Here is a 20580-nt window from a genome sequence, read left to right on the forward strand (position 1 = left end):
GAACAGGCTCCAGGCTAGCCTCAACACTATCCTAAGCGCGTTGGCATGCAGGTGGGACTCCCCACTGCTGAGGCATTGGATAGGTTTGCATGCGCCTCTAGCTAGGTGCAACTTATTGTGAAGATAACTAACTTTACTAACATAATTTTTAAGAAAAATTGTAACTAACATACAATTACTAACACTACCTCTAACATTACTAACTTAGTCTAAGAATAATTGTTACTAACTTAATAACTAATACTTATGGATGTATAGTTTTTTTTTAATGAAAATAAGGGACAAGACGAGCAGGACGTTCAGCTGATGGTAATTGATACGCCCTGCCCATTACAATGCAGTGCCGCTCAGGATTCTTGAAACCCACAAAAATTCTGAGCGGCACAACAACTGCGCTCGTCACCTTGAGACTAGATATTAAGTCTCATTTGCCCAGTAATTTTACTAGCTACAGCGCCCTTCAGACCGAAATACAGTAATGCTTACACATTACTGCTTCACGGCAGAAATAGGCGCCGTTGTGGTACCCATAACCTAGCCGGCATCCTGTGCAAAGGAGCCTCCCACTGGTTAGTGTCCGAAATAAATGATTATTATTATTATTAATACAACATTTGCTGGGTCAGCTAGTAATGAATAAATTTTAAAATAACCATAAATGTAATTTATATAATTAAAAATAACAAATTATTTAGTTAATTCCTTGCTGGACGACATTCGCCTATAAATACATACATATATATACATGTTAAAGTCAAATAGGCCGAAGCTAAGCACTTTTGAATCGTTACTACAAATATTTCTTTTAAATTACTGTTCTCACCATATGTTCGTAAAAAGTTGAGCTCGTGAGAAGAACACACAACGAACTCAACGGCCACTCTTTTCTATCAAATAGAGTATTTTACAATGGCTTTAATATACTTAACAAAATAGTTTGTATGGTGCTGCAACCTGCAATATATGAGTCGTGTTTAAATAATATAAATTATTTTATAAAAAGTAATAAAGAATTAAATGTATAAATATAAATTATCGTATACTAGCTGAGCCGACAGACGTTGTTCTGTACATAATAAATAAAATACTGTTTTATATGAATTTGTCAATAATATTTCATAACATCAAGAATTATTTCGTAAAATATGCTGCCTGTTGTTATAATGAAATTGTTTCACAGCAGAACTGTCAAACCGTGCGTCACTAATTTCTCTAATAGAAAATATTATGTCCATACAAAACAAATATTGGAAATAAAAATAATTATGGGTACCAAATCAAAATAAAAACTATCCTATCTCTCAAGTTGGACTAAACTGCACTCCATGAAGTAAACCCCATTACAATCGTACAACAACGTATCACGTATATATATATTAAGATTGGATGCACCAACCTTTAGAGCTTGAACTCATTGTTTACGAAGGGTTGCCATATCTAATTCCCGGAAAAACCAGTCAAAACCCTTGCGCATAACACGTAACACCTCTCACAAAAAAAAAACAGAAAATACAAGTGAAAATGCAACTCATAAAACGCGCATTTTTAAATTATTATGCAATGGCATAAATGTATCTGTATAAAAATATCTTTATTGATTTTGACATTTAAAAATAATAGCTATATTTACGAGTTGTTTTAAGACTCGATTCTCTGCGAAGTCACATTTGTAATTTGTAGCCAAATATAGAATTGTTTTTGTGTGCAAATATACATTAATTTGGAAATTTGTAAGTTTGAGTGCACTACGTCCTTTAGTACATAAGGAAGTTGTAAAACACTTGGTCCTAATACTAATATAATTAATAATCTTTTGCTCAATCAGTAAGAGAAAATATATAAATATATATGAACATACATATATATAATTTATAGGAATTAAAGTACTTGTAGTTATGATCTTTATTTTTAAAAAGGCCGTCCTTAAAAAACAAAAGTTTGTTTTTTTTTATTGAAAAGGAGGACAAACGAGCGTACGGGTCACCTGGTGTTAAGTGATCACCGCCGCCCACATTCACTTGCAACACCAGAAGAATCACAGAGGCGTTGCCGGCCTATAAGGAAGGTGTGCGTACTTTCTTTAAGGTACCGTAGTATCGTCCCGGAAACACCGCACAAGGAAGTGTATTCCACAGCTTTGTAGTACGTGGAAGAAAGCTCCATGAAAACCGCACTGTGAAGGAAGATTCTGATGGTGGGGATGATATTCTAATTTGTTTGAACTTTTAAATTATGTGTAGTACCAAAGTAAATCAGACGCTTAGTTCGAGTAAGTATGCTTTGCTTCATAAAAGTATATCCTATATTTTAAGATTGCTCATATAAATGTGGGGGAAATGTTGATGTGAGACTTAATCGCCGGGAGAGGTTTGAGATGGCACGTCAGCTAACAGAGCTCTTGAAAACATTGGACTTTTGAAGTAGGCGTTACTTTGCGGAAATCTATAATCATCCAAATGTTTTGAGGTTTCTTTGACTACAAGTAGTCTCGTGCCAGATTTTGGCGGGTCAACATGTCCTAAGGATGCTTCGTGTTGAGGCGAAACACGTGTCGAATTGTTTAAAAGACAAATTTTGGCGATATTAACACTAAAGAAAGCTCAAAACATTTGGATAACATCGGACTTAGAATATTTGTATATGATTCGCAATTTTTTTTATGAAAATAAGAGACGTTCAACTGATGGTAATTGATACGCCCTGCCCATTACAACGCAGTGTCGCTCAGGAATCTTGAAAAACCAGCAAACTTGAAGCGGCACTACAACTGCGCTCGTCGCCTTGAGACATAAGATGTTAAGCCTCATTTGCCCAGTAATTTCACTAACTACGGCGCCCTTCAGACCGAAACACAGTAATGCTTACATATTACCGGTTCACGGCAGATATAGGCGCCGTTGTTGTACCCATAATCTAGCCGGCATCCTGTGCAAAGGAGCCCCACTGGTAAGGCAATGTGACAAGTTGACTGATAAATGCACTCAAGATTGGATAATAATAATAATAATAAATCTTTATTTGTTGCAAAGAAAAAATACAATTTTGCTTAAAATTACCCTCGACCCCCAAACTAGGACAGCCCGTGACATGGGGGTCAGTCTCTTCCCAGTTGTGCATTGTAAAATGTCAAATAACAAACATTGGAGACGACGTCTTGATGAAGGATGCTGAGATTCTGCCACTTTGCTAATATGTATGACTCAAGCTGATTCAATACCCAACACAGATGTTATCACATCAGAAATGTTAAAAAAAAACAGTAATTATACCTTTTAAAGTAAAAAAACGTGTTTCATTTAAACTTCAAATCTCTTAAGTTTGACAAACCGGTGATAAACTTTATAGTTGTTTAAGTTTGAGGATATTTTTTAATTAAGTAAAGCGACTTGTCCTTGAAGTCTGGTCAGTTGATACTTGCGAAGCGGTTTAGGTTGATTATGTAATTCTCTTTGAATAAATTTAAATTGATTTGTTTTATATGTATATCTGCAATGTCTCGCTCAAATTCTAAGTATAGATATTAAGTCAAAGTTGTACTTAGCTACTCCGCGATTAATGCGTACGTTTTTTAAACAATGATGTCATCTTTTTTTTTAATTCTATTTTATTGTGCGCTTTGACTGTTTTTGGCGGATTGGTTTGTTTATTACAATTTGTGATTTTATCATATAACGTTTGCTGTTAAATTTTTTAAATTTGTTGTATAACAAAGTAACTTTTGATGTGAGCCCCGAGGCAAGAAAACCTTAAAAAGTGGGCCTTTAAGAATGTTTAATTGTCCAAATGCTATGAGTTGTCACCATCAATTCGACACGTGTTTCGCCTCTATACGAGGCATCCAGTGGAAGGCTCCTTTGCACAGGATGCCGGCTAGATTATGGGTACCACATCGGCCCCTATTTCTGCGGTGAAGCAGTACTAATGTGTAAACAATACTGTGTGCAGGGCGCCGTAGCTAGTGAAATTACTGGGCAAATGAGACTTAACATCTTATATCTCAAGGTGACGAGCGCAGATGTAGTGCCGCTCAGAATTTTTGGGTTTTTCAAGAATCCTGAGCGACTGCATTGTAATGGGCAGGGCATTTCAATTTTTTTTATGGAATAGGAGGACAAACGAGCGTACGGGTCACCTGGTGTTAAGTGATCACCGCCGCTCACATTCTCTTGCAACACCAGAGGAATCACAAGAGCGTTGCCAGCCTTTAAGGAAGGTGTACGCGCTTTTTTTGAAGGTATCCGTATTCCGGTCGTATTGTCCCGGAAACACCGCACAAGGAAGCTCATTCCACAGCTTTATAGTACGAGGAAGAGTACGAGCACGAGGATCAACTAATTGATCGCCCTTCTCGTCTCGTCCCTTATTTTAATTAAAAACGAAAGATGTTGACTCGCCAAATTCTGGCACGAGACTGATTGATTAAATACAAATCTTAGCTGATATTACTAGTACAATATTACTTTGTAAATGTCTTTTTTTTTTTTAAAAACATTTTTGAATGGGTGGCAGTTGTTTTTACTTTCAATAAGTGATATCACATCCTATTATGAAAACAAATATTTGAATTTGAAATTTGAATTTAAACGAATGTTAGTCCGAAACTAAAACCCGACGGCTGAAAAAACTAGCTCCAACAATAATACAGGGCGTCCCAAAGTTGGGAAATGAAGGGAAAGTACCTTAAATATTGTAGATAGGGTATTTTACTGAAGACGACTTTATGTTATTTTTAAAAGTAAGTAATTCTGCATTCAAAGATTTTCTAAAAATTACTTGCCTCGTCTGGGAATCGAACCGACTAAAATGTAAAAAAACACCCCTAATTTTATGATGCCAAACGAAAGAATGGCCATAAACTAAAAACTCTTCGTAACATAGTATTTTAAATGAAAGTAGTCGATTAAGGGTATTTTTTGTAAATTAATTAATTAATTTAATGCTCAAAATGTGATCCCTCTTGTCTTACGCAAATCGCCAATCTTTTAATGAGTCCGCAGCCTATTGATTTTCTTAACATTTTATGGTGAATACTCCATATGATATGGCACAATTCTGTTTGTAACTCGCCCATGTTCTCGTGTAGCTTTTTGTATATCATATATTTCACGTATCCCTAAAAGAAGAAATAGGTACTTTCCCTTCATGTCCTATAACTTTGGGACGCCCTGTATATTTGGTTCCTTTTTATTTCTATTTAAATTCATTACTTATTTTTACTTATGTCCTCTAGAGGTACATTTACACATTAATGTGACAACAACCCAACCAATAACTAACGCTTCCATTGGCACCTTCTTTGTAAAATAACAATAAATAGTTTAGAACTTTCGAGGGAACAAACCAACACACAAACCGGTCAAAATCACAAACTTCTTTTCACTTAGGCTGAGAACATAGAGATTACTTAGACTTTGCTCAGACTTTACTTATGTAAAACTTATCCGAGTGTAAGATTAGCATAATCTTTGAGTACGTTTTTATAGTCATTTGACAGCTGAAATTATTCTGAGCTTTTAGCTAAGACAGTGCAATGCAAATGTCAAGTACGCGTTTTATCACTGTCGCTAAGTTTTACGTAAGTCTAACGGCCGTTCCCAATATACTATCTACAGATAGAGATAAATTACTACCTTCTACTATCAGTAATTAGCTGTCAATCATAGCAAATAGCCAGGTTTTCCCAGTTTCCTGAGTTTCATGGATTCCCCCCCCCCCCCCCCCCCAAACCTCATGTATTATTTTATAAGCATAATAAAGTTTTATCCCTCAATACGTAGATAGGGTTGTAGAAATAAGTTTTCTGATACCTACATAATTGTAAATTGCCTTAATAAGTAGATTTAAGTAAATTTGTATATATATTTTAATATCAAATATAGAAATTTGGAATTTGAAATTTTTTTTTTTAATTAGCTGTCAATAATCTGAAGCTGTCCTAATATACCCGATAAGTCATTCTTATCGCTATGCTATACGTCGACACACAGCGTGTACGGATAAGGTGAGTTACCGACGATAAGTTTATTGGGACAGAAAATTCAACGATAGTTGCAATTTTTATCTCAAGTAACAGATAGACTGAATATTGGGAACGGCCGTAAGTACGCTCTATTCGCAGCCTTAGGTTGCTTAGTAAGTTAGTAAGGCTATTGATTTTGAACTAACAGTTCGTTGTTATGTACAGCCGTGTGTAGTGTGTTAAATCGATGGCGGAGGGTCGCAAGGTCGACCTTGAAGCGGGGCGCGGGTCGATGTGTGACGTAGCGCCTCTATGACGTCACAGGCACTGGCGGAGGCCGAGGCCACGAGCCCACAACCTCTCACACCCCCTTACCCCCATACCCACCCACTTATTTTTAGACACTATGACGTGATTCCGATTCAAATATCTAAAAATATGCCGCTACCAGCTGGCTGCGGTCTTACACATTAGCGCTAAGTAGACATAAGTAATAAAATATTTGAATGAAACGGATATGTTAAGGCTGTGTCGAAAGTGAATTCAAGATTTGAGTGTTAATTGAGAAATCTTGCCTAACTGTTGATAATGTTATCGCATAAAGACGTTTGTTTTACCGACTTTTATTGCCTTTTATTACCAAAAGAACACATTATTATTCCTTATTTATACCCCGTGTAAATTTAAATACATCGCCGAGGAAGATGAAATAGGAAAAAAATTCCAAAAACGTAAGAATTAGAAATATATTTATTTGCATCGGGAGTGACAGTAACATATCATATTGCAATAATATCATGAAGTTATATCAACTGGCGACATGGTGAGAAGAACTGATAAGAAACTACCAGCCCATATTTTTATTTATATAACAACTTAGCTTATTTAATATAATATTATACATATTTACGTGTCCTGCGCAGAACCAGACAAAAACCATTTACCATTATCCTTTATACGAGCATATACCATAGTAAACCTACTTGACTGGATATAGATAACAAGACTATTTTATTTTATACTAGCTGACCCGGCAAACGTTGTTTTGCCATATAAAGTATAAATCACGCGATAGTTTTATAAGTAATAAAATATTGCCTATATTATAGCCTGTACATCATTTTGTTCTATTGTCAATAGTTTTTGCAGCGCACGCAAAAATTGGTTTTCGATTTTACACCTTGTGTTACAAAATAGCATTTTTATTACGGATCCCTAATTTTGAAAAAAAAACATAGCCTTCCTCGATAAATGGACTACCCAACACTGAAAGAATCATTCAAATCGGACCAGTAGTACCAGAGATTAGATTTATAATATTAGTATAGATGATTTATTTCAAGTGTATTTTATAGGTGTAAAAACAAAAAAAAAACTGCTGTTTCAAAGATTACTTATTAATAGAACTAATTAATGTAATAATATCAGCTGTTATTTAAAAGTTAAATGTACATATCACGTCTGAGAAAATAATATTAATATTCATGGAATATCTTGTTTATTCTATTGCTCATATGTTAAACCATACAAGTGTATTTTTTACAATTATTAAATATATATAATTAATAACAAAACTATTTTTTAATCCAATTAATTAATTGTCTACAATTAGATGTGTTTTTGTTTCATAGTTAATTCGTAGTTCGAGTGAAATAATAATTTATTTTAGGACTTAAAAAAAACCACAAAAGATTTGATTTATTATAAAAAGTACTCACAATTAAGAGATATTTGCTAAATAGATATTATAGTTCCGTTGAAATAATCATATATCAGATGATCAGATATAAGATGATTGGTTGCCAAGTTAATACTTATATGAACTGCTATTTAAAAATATTAAAAATGTATATAAACTGCGGCAACTTTTTCAGTAGTACTTAGTGTTCAATACAAGTAGAACCCTATACTGTAGTGTAGGTATTTCTGTTTAAATGGTGCTGTAGCTAGTATCATTATTTTTTTTATAAAAATAAGGGACGAGACGAGCAGGAGGTTCAGCTGATGGTAATTAACTAGCCCCGCCCATTACAATGCAGTGCCGCTCAGGATTCTTGCAAAACCCAAAAATTCTGAGCGGCACTCTCTGAGTTTCATTTGCCCTGTAATTTCACTAGCTACGGCGCCCTTCAGACCGAAATACAGTAATGTTTAAATACAGGTAACGTTAATGCTTCACGGCAGAAACAGGCACCGTTGTGGTACACATAAATAAACAACTTTTATACCTTTCTATTGATATAGAACCCTTAGATAGAGACACCCCTGGAGTTGTTTCATTACGTGAATGCTAACACGTAACTTCGTTTTATAACCGTATTGCGTCGGGTAGCTTTTATGTTCCGGGCGATGAAACGGCCGCGTGATGTCACATGGAAATTCAAAGCATTTTCCGACGTGACGTCACTCATTCGCCAGCTGGATACTTATCGAGCCTTTATCAACGACCGCTATAAAAGTAAATCTATTTTATGGCCTACAGTGACGTCATTTTTATTAAGCTAGTAATTACTTTAGGAGATATCTTTTGTAGTGGATCACTCAAAACTCTTTATAATTTCGTGTTGCAAAGGTTAAATGATACCACAACTTTGGATTGGAGCGATGGCCATTTGGTTACTTAATGAGTAAATATAATTCTTAAAAAAGAGAGGTTTTTAAGGTCTTCTCAGATAAATCCAATTTTTTGAATTCCTGCTTTGGTAATTTGGTATTACTAAAACCTTTGTGACATAAACTGAATAATAAAACTGCTAATCTCACTCACAAATAGGTGTAGCCTATCAACTAGTCTCCGACCAATCGAGGGTCCCACGTAAGGGTGAGTGAGATAAGTTCGCGGTCGCGGTTAGATAATCCCTACTTTGAATAAATATATTTGATAACATGTCTGAAAATTTCTTAGTTTTTAAAGCGCGAGAAAATACTACGGGAAAATCTGTGCATATGAAAAAATTATGTCTTCTTATTCCGGCTAATGACGTAATTAAATTGTGAATATAATATGATTAAACTGTCAGAATTCAATTCACACAAAATCTATGCAAGCGGTCCCATGCTTATATAAATAAAAAGTGTGTGTGTACTTATGTATGCACGCAAGAAGTTATACTTCTTTGGCCTAAAATTCCTTAAAATTATTTATTCCTCGTGATATTCTACGTTTGTAGAAAGAACAATATGGTAATCTTGCAACGATGGTTTTGACAGTTAATTATTAAAAAATGAATACGGCTGTACGGGCTTGAACCCTTTGCCTATTCTAATAATGGACGAAGAAACCAAAAAAAATAATAACGAATATCGCGAACGTCAGAAAATTTTAGGAACCAACTTCACTCTGTTACTTTTGTGTATCAGTGATGCGCGCGCATCTTAAAATTTCACTCTCATCATGTTATTATAACGCGCCTAAAGAAGTATTACTTCAATAAAAGCAATCTAACTTCGACTTACAGGTTTTTGATAATCATACTCTACTCGCAAAGAATCAGGTACTGCATCTTAGTGAAAGTGAAATCATAGCGTTCAATATTTGAGTTATTCTTAGATGGTCCGCGGAGGCTGCGTTACAATACAGTGTGGTGCGATCATTGGCGATTCGCGGACATCGGCAGGTGCGGCGTCTCCTACTTGATTACGACAGTCGGTTGGGCAAGTCTAAGGCAGTTTACTTGAGGCCAACGGCTTCGAACCGGAGGCAATCGCGACACTCTCATCTCATATTATGATTACCTAATCACTGGCAAAAACAATATTAATGCGCTAACTTACACTGCAATATTTATTAGCATGTCTATTGCTCAAATTGTTGTACGTGGTATTATTAATTTACGCAAACACTTTAATATACAGCGTTAAGTATTTTCTTTGATTAAAGCGAGTCTTACACAAATATAAAACTTTTTAAAGGATTAAAACGCGTGTAACTGTGTTTTTACATTAGACTCCTCCTGAAAACATGTTCTGGAAAGTTCAAGAAACGTCGGGTTAGCTAAAACAATAATAAAATGTAACTTTACATAAACACAATTAGAATTAAACGCGTTTTAATACTTTACTAAGAGTTTTATTTAAACTGTATACTGTCTATTAATATGAAGTTACTGAGAGTGAAAGTTTAAAGGTTGATCGTAAATACTTACTATGTATTTTCGTTATTAAATCCGTATACGATTTAGACAAAGAACGCCTTTATATTTAAATATTGAATTTGTTATATTTTATCTGAGCCGCTGATCTTTCATGGCCTATTAAATAAAAGGTGATCACTCCAGTCATCAAGTGCACTCGGTATCAGACTGTGGGGATTTATAAATTAATCATTTCCTTCACTACGAATATCCTCTCTAACAACACATGAAAAATTGCAATGTTTCCGTCAAACGCGATCAATAATAACTTTAAAAAATATTTAAACCGTTGGATTGTATTGGGGCTCGTTCCATACTAAGTTACTTTCTCAATAGTTAACAATGCGTTAGTTTGTATAAAAACATCAACAACTGAGAAATCATTTGCTTATTAGGTAAATACGGAAAAATATATTGAATACCAGTATATTTATCGACATACCAACACGATACGAGTCATTCATAAAATAATATTGAATTATTTTCTAAGTGCGCGAATACACACTTGTGTTTTGAGATTTATTTACAAAACCGTTTTTACGCGTGAGTCAATTATTTTACCAGGATTTTTAAAAATATTGGGAAGCACTTTCATATAGATATTCAACTACCCCCTTATTCATAATGGTCCGCTAACTTTAAACAGCCGCTTAGGAGTATTTTTCTCATTCTGACTTAGGTCAATAGAAGAAGACAGAGTGAGAATTAGCAATGCTTTAAGTTAACAGACTATTACGAATAAGGGGGCTAATGTTTAATTTATTTATTTTAAATTTGTGTCTCCACAATCGCGCTTCAATCAATTTTATTCTTTCAAGATTTTTTTTTATGAAGTAAGTCAAAATTATGGTCCTGTGCTTTTGCAGTATAACCTTTCTAAAAATATTTCTTAGTATAACTTTGCACTTAGATAATTTATACGTCTAGATAGAGTCTCTTGCTGTTAGACAACCGATAAAAACAGGCCAGGAATATTAGTTTAGTGTGCGTGACAAGCTACGTCTTACACTCGAGATTTGGATTTACACGTCTTTGTGTTAGTGCGCGTGCATTGCTAAAAATAGAGGTTAACTGTCAACCTCTAATTTTTTTCGACGTTTGCACAGCATAATCTATCTAGACGTATAATTGATCTAAGACTTCGCATATTTTTGAGTCTATATTTACATGAATATAAGATTTTGGACTAAAAGAAAAGGAATAAGTATCTTTTGACCTATTGATAAAGCGATTAAAGTTTATTAGAAGTTGTTTTTACTTATTAAGAACCATGAATGATCTATTAGTAATATTTTTATGGTTCTTTTTAGCTTGTGTATTGTACTATTTGGTTGAATTTTCTACACCCCCTGTAAAATACTAATGAAGGTATAATTTATGTTAGAATTCAGAAAACTTAAAAGATTAATTTATCATTTATTTTTCTATATAAGAAATTCTTCTAGAACTTTATTTCCTACAATATAGTACGGTTTTCATCTAATACTTGACAACAAGGTCAGTCGGTAATTGAAATGCAAAGCTCTACACACTATGCAGAGCTTTCTTGCAAAAGTTATTAATAATAATAAAATATTATTGTAATCTAAAGAATTGTCTAGTATTTATTAATATACCTTTTATCTCGTTTCTTATTAGATTTTATATGATTTGATATTTAATAATAAGTAATTGATTGTCAATATGTTTCATTTGGTATATTTTTTTTAATGAAAGAGTACACAAATTGTGGTTTATTAGAATGTTTTTCACTGCTAAATATTTTTATTAATTAATGAAAGTTTTTTTATGAAATGTATCTAGTTTTCTTTTATACTAATTGATGGTATGACAAAGGGGTATTGGTAAAACAAAATAACTTATTATAAAAATGATTTTAAAAATGGATATAAAAACTTAAATAAATAAAATAAAACAAAAATGAAATGTACGTACGTGTGTTAAGGAATTGTCTAAGGCCGCAATGTTGGGTGGAGGGCGTCAGTAACGCACCTCGCATTCTACCCGAGGGCCATCGTCAGGACAGTTCCACACAGAGTCTAAGGTTCTACACAATGAAAGCGAAAATAAACACAGGTAGGGGCAGACGAGGCGAGCGAGCGCTGACCTGGCGCCGGCTTGGCAGAGTCCAAAGAGGCGGCGCGTGGCTCCAGGGTCAGGGAGAAGCACGCGCCAGATAGTCCCAGCTCACTCAGCAGGATCCTCATGCGGACCACCACATAACACAACAGCGCACTATCTCACAGGCGGCCGGCGGCGACGGCGGACGGCGATCGAGCGGAGGACAAGAGAGAGCCCGCGAGTACGTTCGAGCGGACAGGCGGTGCGTTACTGAGGCCGCCGCCGACGAGGCTGGTGGCTATATCGCGCCTTCTGACGTCACGCCCGTGACGTCACGCCCGCTACGTCACTAACGGTACCTCCCACGGCCCGCCCGCCGCCTGCCGCCCGACGGAGCCTGCGCTAACGGCATCGCTAGTACGAAGCTTTCGTAAGCTTGAGACGAAGCTCCGGCCGATTGCGACGCCCTAGTTGCACGCTCCATGTAACGGCTTACAAAATAACAACCACGACAATTATACAGGTGAGAAATTATTGGGCTTTTTGGATCGTTTCACAATTGAATTGTTTTATTTATAAAAGCCAAAACAGTATGCTTACGATACGAATAGATCTTTCGTAATGTTTTTCTTGATATAATGAAATTTGGTGTGGCAAGAGAATACGTACACATCTCTCGGATAAAATAAATGTTTGTGAAAATTCCAGTATTCTATAAATATTCACATTGTTTGTAATGCATCGTGCTATTTTTGGAATTTTACCTCTGAAATCCTTAAATATAGAACCTTGGTCGGGATCAACTTATAGTGGATATTTGTTTAAGACTACGTCGGCAATTAGCTAATTCAAAATGATATATATTCTTATTTCAAATCACTTATTGAAATTCAAAATCTATTCATCCATTCAAAAATATATGCCTCAGACCTGAGAAGAACACAAGAAAGACAACCCATCTTTTTTTATTAAATTTCGGTAGAATAACATTTATTTATCAAATAGAATGAGGATTGTATAATCTTTATATATATATATATAATTTCATGTCTCGTTGTTTGTCCTTGCTTTGATTCAACTAAGATAGTTTTTTTTAATTTAAAATTTTACTTCTATAAGATCTCAAATAAATTTTAGACGCACAGTACGACAGTTGACCGATTCTCATGAAATTTTGAGTGCATATTGGGTAGGTCTGAGAATCGGACATCTTTTTCATCCCCCTAAATGTTAAGGGTCCATGCCGATTTTTTTTTTAAATTTTTTGATTTTTTTTTTAAATTTGTTTGATTATGAGTCAGCATTAAAAAATACATACAACTTCAAATTTTCAATTTGGGTCAGCTAGTCTATGTATATAAAAGAGAATGTATGTTTGTGTGTTCCCTAATAACTCCTAAACTATTCGACCGATCTCAATGAAATCTTTTGTAATAGATTCGTAGAAGCTCAAGGAAGGTTTACATATATAATTTATATGGCAAAACAACGTTTGCCAGGTTAGCTAGTAGTTTAATAAGATCCAAGTGAGCTAAGCTGCTAATTACACACGAGGCCGTGTGTTGAAGACCGAGCCGCAGGCGAGGGCGTAAATCAGCTGAGTGTCTAGTGAGTTTTTTTTGACAATAAGGGACGAGGCGAGAGAGCGTTCAGCTGATGGTAATTTCCTGAAATACCAAAAAATTCTGGGCGGCACTCCAATTGCGCTCGTCTCCTTGAGACATAAGATGGTAAGTCTCGTTTGCCCAGTAATTTCACTAGCTACGGATCCCTTCAGACCGAAACACAATAATGATTACACATTACTGCTTTACGGCAGAACAAGGCGCCGTTGTGGTACTCATAATCTAGCCGGCATCCTGTGCAAAGGAGCCTCCAACTGGTAGAAGTTGGAGCTGGTCCGATCTCTGACAGGAGCAACGTAAGATCTATGTCGGCAATGCAACCATCGACAACTTATTCTAGCCTTTTTGGTACTTATTGGAATCAGTACAGGACAAGATGAGCAGGACGTTCAGCTGATGGTAATTGATACGCCTTGCCCATTACAACTCAGTGCCGCTCTGGATTCTAGAAAAATCCAAAAATTCTGATTCAATTGCGCTCGTCACCTTGAGACATTAGATGTTAATTTATAAATTTATTTATTTAGGAACAAAACAGTCTATTACAATAGTAAGGTTACAAATGTACATAAACTAGAAGACAAAACAATTCCATAAATTAAATACTAATTATGGTCACAATAACAATAGTGAAAAAAAAACAACAAAGATATTTTAAACCAAAAGTGAAAACCACAAAATTTAAGCTATGAAAATAAGTCTCATTTGCCCAGTAGTTTCCCTAGCTACGGAGCCCGCGAGCCGAAATACAGTTATGCTTACACATTACTGCTTTACGGCAGATATAAATATTTTTTCCACAAATTATTCCAATGCATTTTGTATTTTAATATCGCAAAAATTTGTACAATAATGCGGACCTGACTGTCCTTAACACTTCCCGCTGTCCCTATCTACTAGTACCTTGAGGGAAAGTTGAAAACAGGCGCGATGTATGTTGTCACGTCTGTTAGTGGACAGTCGGTATAGGGTGTTCAGCTGTACTTCAGGGTGCTCACCCAAAAAAGTTGGCCAAGTAGCCACCTCATCTCGGTTATCCGAGCAACGGGCGCGGTGGCCTTCAATTGACCTGAAGTAGATGGTTCCGAAAGGTTCCTCTGCGGTTACCCGTCAATCGTGGTGGAGGTAGCTTTACCGACACGGGGGCTATGGGGGAGGGGAGCACACTGGGTATCAGTGCCCCTCCATTGGTGTCGGACTCGTAGTGGCTTGGCGCAAATGGGATGTAGATCTTTATAACCGAAAAGTTGATAAGTCCTTGGGAAGGGGAGTGTCCTTAACACTAAGTTCCTCATGAAGGTGCTATTTTTGTAACTTAAAAGTATAAAATAAAAATATTTTAACGAATAAATTATATATCTATATATATAAAAATGAATTGCTGTTCGTTAGTCTCGCTAAAACTCGAGAATGGCTGGACCAATTTGGCTAATTTTGTTCTTAAATTAATTGTGGAAGTCCAGGGAAGGTTTAAAAGGTGAATGAATATGAAAAATGCTCGGAATTAAATAAAAACAACAATTTTGATTTTCCTTTGATGTATCCCCCGTCGTTCAGAAATAAAATAAAAATAATAGTTTAAAAATAAATAACTAATTACAATTTTTATAACTTTCTAACCTTCTCAGGAGGAAAAAAATAAACTTGATTTTATGTAACTATAGTTGGTGGATTACTTACAGTTGTTGACTATCTATCAAATTATTTTTATGTAAATTGATGAAATATGGCGATGTCTTCATTTAATATAAAGTTAATAAGGTTTTAAGAAATAAAGATATTTATAAGTACTACGTGCTTATTCATGTGTGTACGCGGACGAAGTTGCGGGTATCAGCTAGTTATATATATAACACGGACGCAAAAGTTAATAATATCTGCTTCAATATCTTGAAGGCGGTGTAAAGTATTTAAAACATAAAAATTTCTATTCTAGTTTACTTATTCAACGTAAATATAAATATTGAGTTGGTATTATACAAATAATAAGGGATAGAGAAGGAAAACTGACAAAAGCAATTTATTATTTTTAGGTGTTTTACCTCACTTCTGGAATTACATTTAAAAATTTAATTTACATACCAATTTTATATCCAGCGCTTTGGCCAAGTAACTTTATGCCTAAATCTTTCCCAGGGTCACATTAGGGTTTATAACCGTATGGAAAGTACGGAACAGGTAAACCAAGATCTACAGGATAAAAAAAAAACATTGCGTGCGTACAAAGTACACATGTCAGAAGTGAAACCTGCATGGTGCATGAACCTCTAAACTGCATATGAATTCCTGGTACGTGTTGCTAGGATGACACATGATTTCAACCGCTACGAAAGAAATTCCTACCACCGCTTAATATATATAATATGTTCTCCTGGTGTCTATGTAGTAATACGTCGTGCGCTTGGAGACAGAATAATTATATTAAGGTATACTCGCGCCATACTTAAGACAATCTCTTCTTTAACTATGATCGCCTGGTACCAAAACATTGTATTATGCTTCCTATCTCATTATCTTCCATGTTAAAATATTATGAATTGATGTGACTGCTCTTTTTACTGTCGCTTTTTCGTTTCATCAACTTTCAAATCACAACGATGATAAAGAAGTTTTCACTTCAATAGTATGCATATTTCTGTCTCATTATTTGCCGGCTTCATCCTACATATTTTTGTATTTGTGTCTCTTACCTGCCGTTTTTTCCGTTGTATCCGGTATGAAATCACAACGATTCTAAAGAAGTTTCACTCCAAAAACTCGATGGTATCCTTCAGTTACACGTTGGTGCGCAGAATTTAAACTTGGAAGAAAATATAAATCAAATCAAAATCACTTTATTCATGTAGGTCACGGAAATGATAGACATGAATGTAAAAAAAATATTTTTTATTTTTGAATCTACTGCTACTTCGTAAAGGGTTGAACTAATGAGAAGAAGTAGCAAGACACTCATTGCCACTCTTTTAAATAAATATTTGCATTTTCATCGTTTTACAAATCATTTCAATTACAATATAATATGTAAAGTGACGCAACAAACATACTAGAAAGTCAAATAGTCAATGCCTTACACGAGTAAGTCAAAAAAGTAAATGTAAATTGATACAAACTAAAGTTATTGAGTACAGTAGCTGCATCATCCAGACACACCGTAATGAAATAAATAAAGGTATTCTGTTAGCATTTTATAAGCGATTATTATAATATTATTATACCAAAGATGACCCTAGCCCGGTTCGCCCAACAATAGTAGAGAGCGACCAATGGTTAAATTCTTTATCTTATTCGTTCGAGCACACTCGGCGGTCCCGAGTTCACATGATCCAGCCCAGTAACTAGACTAATTGATAGCTTCCGTCTCACTCACACGAGAAAAAGAAAACTTATGCGAGTCTTATGTAAAGAAATGAGATAGAGTGATTTGATTTTTTGTTTCGCCATGCGTGCCGATTTTTTCAAGGTCAGCACACCCGGTGTGCTAAACAAACTTGACAGCGCTGCACAGAAAACTTGTGAAGCGTGTGAAATATTCAACATCAATGACAATTTTAAGTAGAATCGAAGGAAATATGGTGGGATCTTGTGTTTTACGATGTAAAAGTGATAGTGAAAAAACGCTTGTGTTATATATGTACCTATATATATATATATATATATATATATATGATATTATCTGTCTCATGTTGGCCACGCCAAACCGATGTCTAGTAATATACTTGGTGTATGACCCAGCCTGACGCGTGACTGATCAGTCCAACCTACCTACGAAAAGTGCAGTGGGCCAAAAGAGGTTTTCACTTCAAAAATGGTTAATACGTTTCATAGCCGGAGAAATAAAGATTTCAACTGTTAGTGTACATATCATTATACATTTAACAGAATTGATAGCCACGGACGAAACATGCCTTCACAATTAAGATCGAGAAACAAAATTACAGTCTGCATTAAAGGAAATTTGATGTCATTTCTAATACTACTACCACTCCGGAAACAAATGGCGCTCTGAGAGAGAAGAAGCGGCGCAAGAAACTCTCCCAGCATCCTTATTTTGCACTCTTTTTAATAAAATATACAATATTGTGCTGTAATTCAATTGATATTCAGTTGTGGCGTAGTAGGATTTACGACCTAGCCATTTTTAATAAAACATATAAATTAATTTATTGATAATGCCTGAACAGTGGCTGGAACTTTATTATGTATCTTATAAAGCCTACTAGAAGTATTTACAAGCAATCCCTTATTACTATACTAGTGTTATAATAATGAAAATCACTATTAAGATCAAAGAGGTGATGATTTTTGTGAAGTATATTAAATTTTCATAAATATACTGATAATGAACAGTCATAATATTTATTGCGATATCTACGATCTTTAAGAGACCATCATCTCAAATCCCGAAGAAAATTATGGCGTTCGGCCGGAGAGTGCTCTCTATTTTGGTATCGTAAAATGGTGGTCATGATTATATATCTTTAGCGTGAAGCCATCAATGATTTCTTTATATGCAGAACAAACACAAGGATTTGTTTTCTGTATAGTCGTTTACGGATGATAATTTTACGTGACATCGTCATAAGAAGACATATTTTTAACCATAGAGCAACATGGCTCGGTCAGCCGGCGGGCCGTGTTGCTATACGATCGTTTCAATAATGATTTTATTTGGTCAAAATTGTAACATAACTAACTATTCCCTATACTCCGCCGACCTTGCTACTTTTTTTTAATAATCAAAGAAGAAAATGTAGATGAACAAGTGCCGAAATTGTTGTCTCATACATAATGGAACCCATCGGCCGATGCGTCGGAGTAGAAGAGAGATATATGCGCCACAAGCCGAGCGGTTAGGCCGATCGAGCCTCTCTATCGCTTGTTCGGCGCTGTCGCTTGCACGGTCGGTTCAGGCGTAACGTGACACTTTTTTATACGTGCAACCAGCGTTCATCGATTTATAAGACCTTGCGTAACGTGAAATTCGTGAGAAATGGCGAGACAAAGTAGCAAAAATTGTTTTTAATCCACAAAAGTATTGCCCGGCACATAGACCACCAGTGGGAGGCTCCTTTGCACCGGATGCCGGCTAGATTATGGGTACCACAACGGCGCCTATTTCTGCCGTGAAGCAGTAATGTGTAAGCATTACTGTGTTTCGGTCTGAAGGGCGCCGTAGCTAGTGAAATTATTGGGCAAATGAGACTTAACATCTTAGTCTCAAGGTGACGAGCGCAATTGTGGTGCCGCTCAGAATTTTTGAGTTTTTCAAGAATCCTGAGCGGCACTGCATTGTAATGGGCAGGCGTATCAATTACCATCAGCTGAACGTCCTGCTCGTCTCGTCCCTTATTATCATAAAAAAAAAGACCACCGTTGCTGTGGCGATTGAGATGCTGGCTTCAAAATACTTGAGTATTCTACACTCTCACCCAACCCATTGATTTCTATCTATATTCAACGTTGAAAGATTAAATAGAAAACTTATCTAAATATAAAATTAGATTTAATAAAAGTTACTTTTGATTGAACGCAAATTTAAATGTTATATTGCCTTATAAATTATATTATAGTTTGGAACAATAAAAGGCAATAATTTTCTCTAAATAGATTCCCTTAAACTTCTTTTTGATGTCAGTCAAAAACTCACTTTGGAAACAAATGGAGCTTTGAAAACCGAAAAATGGCGCAAATTATAATATATTAAGCATAAGAACAATTTTGAGCATGAAAGTGTAAATAAGCTGATTTATAGTTTATTTATGCAACTGTTGTGTAATAAGGGGTATTAAAACACGAATGTGGGTTTATCACACGAGGCGAAGCAGAGTGTGATAATAGTATCACATGAGTTTTTTAATACCTAATTATCAACAGTTGCATACAAGACTTTTTCTACACCCAGAATATGAATCCTCTAAAAGATTCTGAAACAGTTAGCTTACTGCTAACATTAAAACAGCCAGTCCTAGTAGTAACCTAATATCATCCCTTACTGATTATATACAAATAAACTAAGTATTAATGAAAGAATTATAAATTTTAGTAGTCATTTACATTTTTAATAGTGCAATTTTTAAAATTCACTTGAATATTATGTTATTTTGCAGCGTTTAAAATATCCGGCGGTATGCTGTCAAAACTTGAATCGCTCATTTTTTCCTCCTTTTTTTTACGGCGCGCCAAGTTCTGGTAGTGTGGAACGTGCGTAAACGAAAATGTTCTTTTTTTTTAAATTCATCCAGATACCACGCATCGACCAATAAGAATGTGGCTATTTGTTGAAACTCTTTGTGCATGAAGGGATCGAAAAAAAAACCAAGGAGTGTTGTTATGAAATTCAGTACAACATTACAACACTCGTTTGGATGATGTAATGGTTATTACGACATTGGATGTTTTAATGTTGGTAATGAGCTAACTGTTTCAGAATCTTTAATAGAGGATTTAAAGCATGGTTGTAGATAAAGGCACAGACAGCTTTCTTTTGTAGTTCAAAATTTTCAGTAGTAATATAAAGACTAAAAGAATGACGATGAAGTCATAGCACGAGATGCGTCGCCGCTGTCAGTCGGGCGCGACCCGCAGCGTCTCCGAGCTTGCTCTCATTTCGGGCGGGGCGACGCATTTCCGCATTGGTCATGTCCCCGTCATATGCGGATATCTATAGTACGATTCAAATAGATGCGCAGAGGCAAATGTGCTCTAAATAATTTGCAAACAATAAATAATTGGGCTTTTGTTAGCATTACACATAGCATCATATCTTTGTATATAGTAAATTATACTTTCATATAAATAATAT

The 20580-nt window shown here is 35.4% G+C and overlaps 1 protein-coding gene across 1 annotated transcript in view; it reads right to left on the minus strand.

The window, feature by feature from the left end:
- Nucleotides 1-12408, minus strand: part of LOC126968917 (probable nuclear hormone receptor HR38) — a 32550-nt gene extending 20142 nt beyond the window's left edge. Inside the window, exon 1 of the mRNA XM_050814113.1 lies at nucleotides 12028-12408. Coding sequence (XP_050670070.1) covers nucleotides 12028-12091 — 64 coding nt within the window. The 5' untranslated portion in view covers nucleotides 12092-12408. The remainder of the gene's footprint in view (nucleotides 1-12027) is intronic.
- Nucleotides 12409-20580: the final 8172 nt, after the last annotated feature.

The sequence above is a fragment of the Leptidea sinapis genome, chromosome 17 (genome assembly GCF_905404315.1).
Source record: "Leptidea sinapis chromosome 17, ilLepSina1.1, whole genome shotgun sequence".
In the NCBI taxonomy this organism is placed as follows: domain Eukaryota; kingdom Metazoa; phylum Arthropoda; class Insecta; order Lepidoptera; family Pieridae; genus Leptidea; species Leptidea sinapis.